General features: G+C 35.7%; 1 protein-coding gene across 2 annotated transcripts in view; it reads right to left on the bottom strand.

Moving 5' to 3' along the window:
- LOC107684348 (microtubule-associated serine/threonine-protein kinase 4-like) overlaps positions 1 to 1783 on the bottom strand; it is a 136534-nt gene extending 134751 nt beyond the window's left edge. For both annotated transcript variants that reach the window (XM_016480593.1, XM_016480596.1), the window contains exon 1: positions 1354 to 1783. In XM_016480593.1, the coding sequence (XP_016336079.1) occupies positions 1354 to 1596 (243 nt within the window). In that variant the 5' untranslated portion in view covers positions 1597 to 1783. The remainder of the gene's footprint in view (positions 1 to 1353) is intronic.
- Positions 1784 to 8112: the final 6329 nt, after the last annotated feature.

Genomic DNA, 8112 nt, shown 5'->3' with positions numbered 1-8112 from the left:
CCTAGATATTGTTTGAAAGTGTTTTGATTCTTTATTGTTCGGTCACACTTTACATTAGGTAAACATTAGTTAACATTAGTTAATTCATTAGTTAACATTAACTGCCAATGAAAAATTCTTCTGAACGTTAATTAATCTTAAGTATTCCAATATTTAATAACAGGTTGTTAAAATCGAAAGCTGCAACAGTGTTATTTAATGAGCTAACATGAACCAAGACTTGTATTTTTGAAACAAAGATTAATAACTTCTGTAGCAAATGTAGCTATTGCTCATTGTGAATGTTAATGCATTAACTAAGGTTAACTAATGAGGTATTTTTGTAAAGTGATACCTATTGTTCTTTATAATTCTTTTGCACTTTAATCTGTGTAAAACTTTTAACTTCATACATTTTTCTTTATTGCTTTATTGCATTTAAATGTTCAGTAATTTTTGTTAAGAAAAAAATTATTAAACCTGTTATACTGTATTATGACAGCACTTTTGTTAAACTAAATTTTAGGGCTGCACGATAAATCGCATGCGATATTTAATGCGCAAAAAATCGCGCGAATATGAACGTGGTTTTGCGCAGCTCGTCAGTGAACAAGGGCTCTGTGTAGTTAATGCTGCTCAATGTGAAAGCCCGCAGGTGATGGAGATTTACCACTGATTACAGAGCCGGCTTTATTGATAAGATGCTCGTTAAATATCGCATGCGATTTATCGTGCAGCCCTATTAAATTTCAATATCGTGATAATACCGCATACCGTGATAAACGAATTAGCAATTAATCGCAACATGAAAATTTGATACCGGCATATCCCTAATACCATGCAAATATGTGCATTTATTGATTTATTTGTCAGACATTAATAAATAAAGCAACTTTATCTTTGTAAATGGTTAAAAGTTACTAAAAAGTTAAACATGTGGAGGAGAAAACAGATGTAGGCTAAAAGACGAGACCGTCCGCAGTTCAGTATGAGAAAACTATAGCCTTGCAATCGCAATTTAGTGTGCATGTTATGGCGATATTACAATTATCAATTACAATTAATCTTAAATTAAAAATAATAAATAAATAAATAATTCTCAATGAATTAACAGCAGAGGTGTAACCCTTCGGTTAGAGGTTGGAGCAGAATGTATGGTTGTTGAATATCAATATCAATCAATATCAAAGAGGGAAAATATATTTCCCTATTCTCCAAAACTACAGTAACAACATGGGAAATAATTTTTAACTACAGCATGCAGAGCGTTTTTGCTCAAACACCTGCAGTCGCGAGCTTACAGCTTTCAGTATTCAAACATACGCAAACTGAATGTCATGAGTGTTTAGTGCAATTATAATCAATGTACTTTACCATTTCATCCTCGTCCCCTTCATTTTCTCCTTCTTCCAGGTGATCCCCATTCCTCAATTTTATCTCGTCGCTGCATTCATCAGAATCACTTCCCTTCACTTTTTCGTCAAGACCTACAAAATCTGAGGAGTGACATTTAAATTCTTCTAAGTGTAGTTCGGGTTCATACGGCTCGGCTCTCGCCTCGACTCCTGATGAATCGCCTCCGCCGCCTCCAAATGTTTCTGACTGCTCACTCTCCATTGCCCTACAACATCACGTTAAATGTTTTAAACTATTGACATGCTGAAGGACGTCTTATCTGAGCTCCAGCTGAGCGCCCGAGAGCAGTCCCTTCACTGTACTGCTGTAATCTGAGCTAACATGAGTCTTCATAACATGACAAACATCCATAGAAAGTGAAGTTTGTATCGCGTCCTGCTTTACGCAGCGCTGCATTGTCTTTTAACTAAAGTCTGCGCTCATTGGCCAAACAAATCCCGCCCATCAGCCAATGAGAAAAGAGCGCGCTGGTCAATGCCTTTTAAATCAGAAAAAGGTTTTGTTGAAAAGCACTGACAGGTGTTGAGTTGCCAATTACAGCAGGGATAAAAAGGAACTCTGTTTCGTTTTATGAAAACAAGAGACACGAATTATTTGTATCATTTTACACGTAGGCCAGTGGTTTGGCTTTATTGTGTACAATATTTTTTTTTTGTTCAGGAGTTCCCATGTGCACTGAAGACGGGGATAGTCACAGCCCAGATAGCACACACCTTAAAATCCATGAATATTGTTGCATTGTATGACATGATTTCAAACCAAGTAGCATTTATTTTAACCTCCTGAGACCCAGAAAAAAAAAGTTTTGTGAATTCTGTATTTTTTTCATGTCTTTACATTGTTTAGTGCATAAGAAAAAATTTAAAATAACAATTTTGAAAAATTATATGGTATTCATAGGTTATGCTATATCCCCTGTAGATGACACCAAGACTTATATATATATATATATATATATAAGACATGAATTGGCAAAAACAATTTATTTATTTTTTTTATCACCAATATGTTTCAGGATTTTTTTTATACCAAACTTTGTATAAATATATTTTTAACTATGTTATGAAAGATATAACAATGATTTGATATACCATTTTGCTTTATGCAGTATGTGTGTAAAATGGTCATAAACGGGTTTTCCCACTGTATCTATACATTGTATCTAATTTGCATATTAAAAAAGTGAAAAAAAAAAGTGAAGTGACATGTGCATTTAACCCATCCAAAGTGCACACACACACCGTGAACACACACCCGGAGCAGTGGGCATCCCTCCACCTACAATCCCTGCCGGTACAAGACTCGAACCCGCAACCTTTGGCCACAACTTCCCCATAATTTGTAACATAATGGGAGTAATGATTGGCAAGATTTTCATAATGATATCTAATATTTCATAGGGATATTGAAATATAATTTCTTTCCCTATTCATTTGGTGTGTCTCCCAAAATGCGTAATAAACATGATCCTCTGCAGTGGACATGTGAAATCGATGTCCTGTTTCATAACAGAAAGTCATATTTTGATTTGAAACCCCTTAACAATTTCCTGAGATGTTGATGACAAACAGCTTTAAAATTAGTCAGATTTAAATAATAATTACAAAATATTATCATATTCCCATAAGAGATTTAAATTTGATCACTAAACTAATGTCAGCCATTTTTAAAGACCAGAGTGGGAGTGGTCATGATGAAACTTCCAAACATTTGGTATCTCTGAAAAGCCCTGAATGTGCTCTGTACAAGACATCCAGACTTAAAACTGTGACATGCAAGTTCTCAGAGAAATTCACTAAAATATATAATGTCCACTACAGAGGACAGAAGTCTATTCCTGGGTCCCAAGAAAGATCTCAAGCACACTTTTCAAGAAAATCATTTCAAAGCAAGACATTGTTAAGTTTCAAGTATACTCTACTAATACTAATGAGAGTTAGTTGACATGTAGTTACTTATAGTCAACTGAATTTCTTAAAGAGACCATCAAAATAAAGTGTAACCTTAATAATCTCTCAACTGTAAGTGCAATTGTCACAACTGTTTTATGGAAAACCACAACTCTAATGCATAGGTCTTCAACCCTGCTCCTGGGGACCCACTGTCCTGCAGAGTTCAGCTCCAACCCTAATCAAACACACCTGAATCAGTTAATCAAGGTCTTCACGATCACTTGAAAAGTCACAGGCCAGGTGTGCTGAAGCAGGTTGGAAATAAACTTTGCAGGACAGTGGGTCCCCAGGAACAGGGTTGAAGACGTATGCTCTAATGCAGGGCTGTCCAAACTCGGTCCTGGAGGGCCGTGTGTTCACTGCTGTGTGTGTGCACTTTGGATGGGTTAAATGCAGAGCACTAATTCCAAGTATGGGTCACCATACTTGGCCACACGTCACATTTGTTTGGCAGGTCATTTGCCAATTTAGCACACATCACAAACATTCCATGTCATAGATATTTATGGAATATACATGTGTGTCTGACAGATTTTGATAAATGAATGAATGATTTTGCATCAACTCATCAGTTTTTATCAGCGTACTCTATTGTTTTGAGGGGAAAACCGAGAATTAAGCCAAAGTGATTGAGAAAACCTAATAAGCACAGATATTCCATGTAGTCTCTAATTTAAAACATCACAAGCATTTTTTTTCTTCAGATTTTGTGTAACTACAATACACAGTATTGTTGCCATTGTGCTTTATCAGGGGTGTCAAACTCAATTCCTGGAGGGCCGGAGCTGCTTTGTAAATAGAGCCTTGTGCTCTCAGATGATCATTCTTGTGATTAGTCCATAAAGATTCAACTAAACCTGTCCAAGAGATTACCAAACCATCAGGTAAAATGTACTCAAACCTTTGATTTAGGATCCCCAGACTGCTGAAAGAACCACGCTTCTTGTAAGTGTTAAAAAAGCAATGGGATGTGCTCTATGATCTCTTAATCAGCAAGAATTCAGTCTATTGTTCATCGCTACAGCAACTGTACCTCACCTGACATAACTAAGTGTACATTTATAAACCACTGCAAGATTTATAGATTCACTCTGTAGCTCTGTCAAACATATTTCAAGAAATATACATGCACACATATTTAAATACTATATTTGGATCCACAGTTGAAATCAGATCACTGCAATATAGACTTAAGGAACATTATATAGCAAAATTAATGAATGAATAAATAAATAAATAAAAACGCTTTGGTTACACTTTATTTCAATAGTTCACTTTAGGCATTTTACCAAGTAACTTTGTAACTACGTCAACTCTAACATGTTAGGGTTAGTAGAATAAGTTGACATGCTTGCAAAGTTATAGAGTAGAATATCTGTTGGGGACCATCAAAATAAAGTGTTAGCACAGTGGTTCCCAACCCTGGTCCTGGAGGCACCCCAACACTGCACATTTTGCATGTCTCCTTTCTCTGACACACCAGTTTCAGGTCTTGGAGTCTCTACTAATGAGCTGATGACCTGAATCAGGTGTGTTTGATTAACGAGACATACAAAATGTGCAGTGTTGGGGTGCCTCCAGGACCAGGGTTGGGAACCACTGTGTTAGCAGATATTAAGCACTATTAATACTCTAATGACTGGCAGGGGATATTTACTTGCAAAGTTACTTATAGTCAGCAACATGTCTAAAGTGGACTATCAAAATAAATAAAGTGTTACCATCAACTGTGTACTGTGACAGTTTACATCACAAAGGTGAAATATCTAGTTCAGGGTTGTCAAACTCAATTCCTGGAGGGCCAGAGACCTTCAGAGTTTTGTTCCAACCCTGCTCTAGCACACATACCATGTAGTTTTCAAATAAGCCTGAAGGACTTGATTAGTTGGATCAGGTGTGTTTAATTAGGGTTGAATAAAGTCTGCAGGGCTCTGGCCCTCCAGGAATTGAGTTTGTTGACACCCCTGATCTAGTTAGTTAGTTAGTACACTTACTTCACACTAGATGGCGTGCATCTACAATAGTTTGATTTTATAACTGTATGAATGGCCTGTGATATTCCCAATATGACCTATAGTCCAACTTTTTGAGAATCATATAAAAACACAATGGAAAAAGGTAGAATATGCAATTTAAATGTTTACAGTTGATTTAGAAAACATTCAGACCCCCTTTTATTTATTTAATTATTTATTGACATTTTGTTGTAGCCCTATGCTAAACTTTAAAAAAGCATGTCAATATACACGCTACGCCCCACAATAACAAAGTAAATGTATTAAAAAGAAACCACTGAAATATCACAAAGTTATTCAGACTCTTTGCTATATAGCTCAGGTGCTTCACATTGTTCTGAATCATCTTTGAAGGTGTTTCTTCACTAGACTGGAGTCCACCTGTGGCTAATTCAATAAATTGGACTTGATTTGGAAAGGCACACTTATGAGGTCTCACAGCTAAAAATGCATATCCGAACAATAGTTCATGTGGGTAGAAAAAAGAAATAATTGAATGCATTTTAGCATATGGCTGCAACGCAAAAAATTAAGGGTCTAAATACTTTCTGAATGCACCGTATGTGTTAACATGGATTTTTTTTGTCACCACTCTCATTATCATCTCACTATCCTTGTATCATTCTGAAAAGATGTTGATTCAGTCTCAACCTTTACCACAATGTCACACAGAGCAAAACAGCCCACACACTCTTATCTCAATCAAGGATCAAGACCGTCGTCTTCCATTCGTCAGGTGATCAAAGCAATGACTGGTAAAAGTATTGATAAACATACAGGTGGGGGATTTTAAAACTGTGCTGTACATTACTCTAAATATATGACCAATTTCCTGTGAATGTCCCTTTGACTGCTCTATATGTGTTTTACCTACACATTGGAAAAAAGTTGAAATATGTAAAGGAAATATATTTAATTTTTTTTCAATCTTGCTCAAGTTCATTTCTCAGAATGTGCCCTGCTATGTAAACAAACTGAAAGGATGTTCTTACAAATTTTATCAAACCCACTGATCACTGTGTGGTTCGCGCTGTGACAAAAACACGTTCCATGTGCTGTTAGCAGCAAGCTGGGTAAAAACTCTCTTTACTTATGTGTAGTATGAAAGCTGTGAGGTTTTTTCCGTACACATAAACAACATTGCAGGTTGGTAGATGCCGAGGTCTCCAGCTATACACAACCAATCTTATTAAAATAGTAAGACCTTGTATGTCAAGGTTTGGGTTTTTGCTTGGATGTCTTTTCTGTGTTGATAAATGAAATGTGTAGATGCTGTTAAGGAGGACAAGCTTTTAGTGTTACACTGCAATGTGTTTCCTAAGTTGGGCCTCCTAACGTTGAAGTCTCTGAAGTGTGAACATGTCTCTTCCTGTGTGCGTGTGTGCATGTAGGAGAAAGAGAGAGATATTTAACTTCTCACAGCTCATACCACATATTCTCCAGTACAGTATGTCTAGTAACTGCCAAATGCATTATTTAGATAAAACTGTTTGTTTATCCTGATTTTGTGCTGTTTTATGCACTGGACTTGTTTGTGTAACAATGGTACTCTGATATTTATAAGCATGAAATGTCTTCATTCACTTCATATGTGCAGTTTATTAGTAAAATCAACTCGCTTTCAGACAGAGAATTTAGTCAACTTTAGAATGTGTGGTCCATACATCAGGCTGAAAATATGTTTCCTGTAAAGCTCAACAGAAGCAAAGAAGTGAACTGACTTAACAGTTCGTCTTTGGTTTTCTGAGATCTGTCATCTGAAATGTTCACTCATTTCTCAAAAGTTTCAAGGGCCTTAGAGTAATCTAAGAAAAGTGTTGGTTCCCTTAAAATGGCAAGTTCCCACCACACATTTTGCACTTGTTATGCAGCACTTCAAATGTGAACATAGTAAACAAAAACTGAATTTTGCCATGAGGTAAAAATATCAAATATCAAAGTCATATTGATAAAGCTAGTTTATATCATATAGGCTTCTTTTAATGTCTTTAATAATATATATAAAAAGAAGTCTGTCCAATGTAACTGTTATATAATAACAATGATTATTTAATGGTGGTATCTATAACTTACTTGAGAACTTTAAAGGATAGACAGCTAAAAGTTCTTTGGCATACCATTTAATTTGTAAATATGTTAAAGAATCACATAACTGTATCTGTATTGTTGGTTATCTGTTTTTATATTCGTTTGTTTATAGTTGTTGATATACTGTACATATATCAAACATCCATTTATCAAAAAACATACATATATCAAAGTTACACTCATGCACGCACACAACACGATACAATGTGTTACAACACTCCTCTGGTCTCCCATGAAAAATGAAAGACTAGTCTGTACATCTCACTCTTTGCAATAGTACAATAAATCAATATTTGCTATAAAAATGCAGTTTTTTAAGGGTTGACACAAAACTGCAGTTCAGTGAGAAAATTAAAAGGAAAGTTCTCAAGTCATAAGTGATTTCAAGTTTCAAGAGACTTGCCTCTACCAAATTCAACAATGCATGCTAGTTCTATTCTGAGTTTGCAGAAGTGAAACTGTTTTTTTCTTGCACATAAGCTCTGTATAGGTCAGTTCCATTGCAATTTGATACTGAAGAGGATTAATTAGTTACTCTATGGCTATGATGGCACAGATTGCTACCACAGTGTATGGAGCCTCAATTTGACTGAGCATAAACAATTGCCAGACTACAAAAATTAAAGCTACAGTTTTCCCTGAAAGTTCTGTCATAATTTAAT

This window comes from Sinocyclocheilus anshuiensis, unplaced genomic scaffold (genome assembly GCF_001515605.1).
Source record: "Sinocyclocheilus anshuiensis isolate Anshui unplaced genomic scaffold, SAMN03320099.WGS_v1.1 scaffold29, whole genome shotgun sequence".
In the NCBI taxonomy this organism is placed as follows: domain Eukaryota; kingdom Metazoa; phylum Chordata; class Actinopteri; order Cypriniformes; family Cyprinidae; genus Sinocyclocheilus; species Sinocyclocheilus anshuiensis.
The sequence above is the reverse complement of the archived record's forward strand: the minus strand, read 5'-3'. Positions and strand labels throughout refer to the sequence as shown.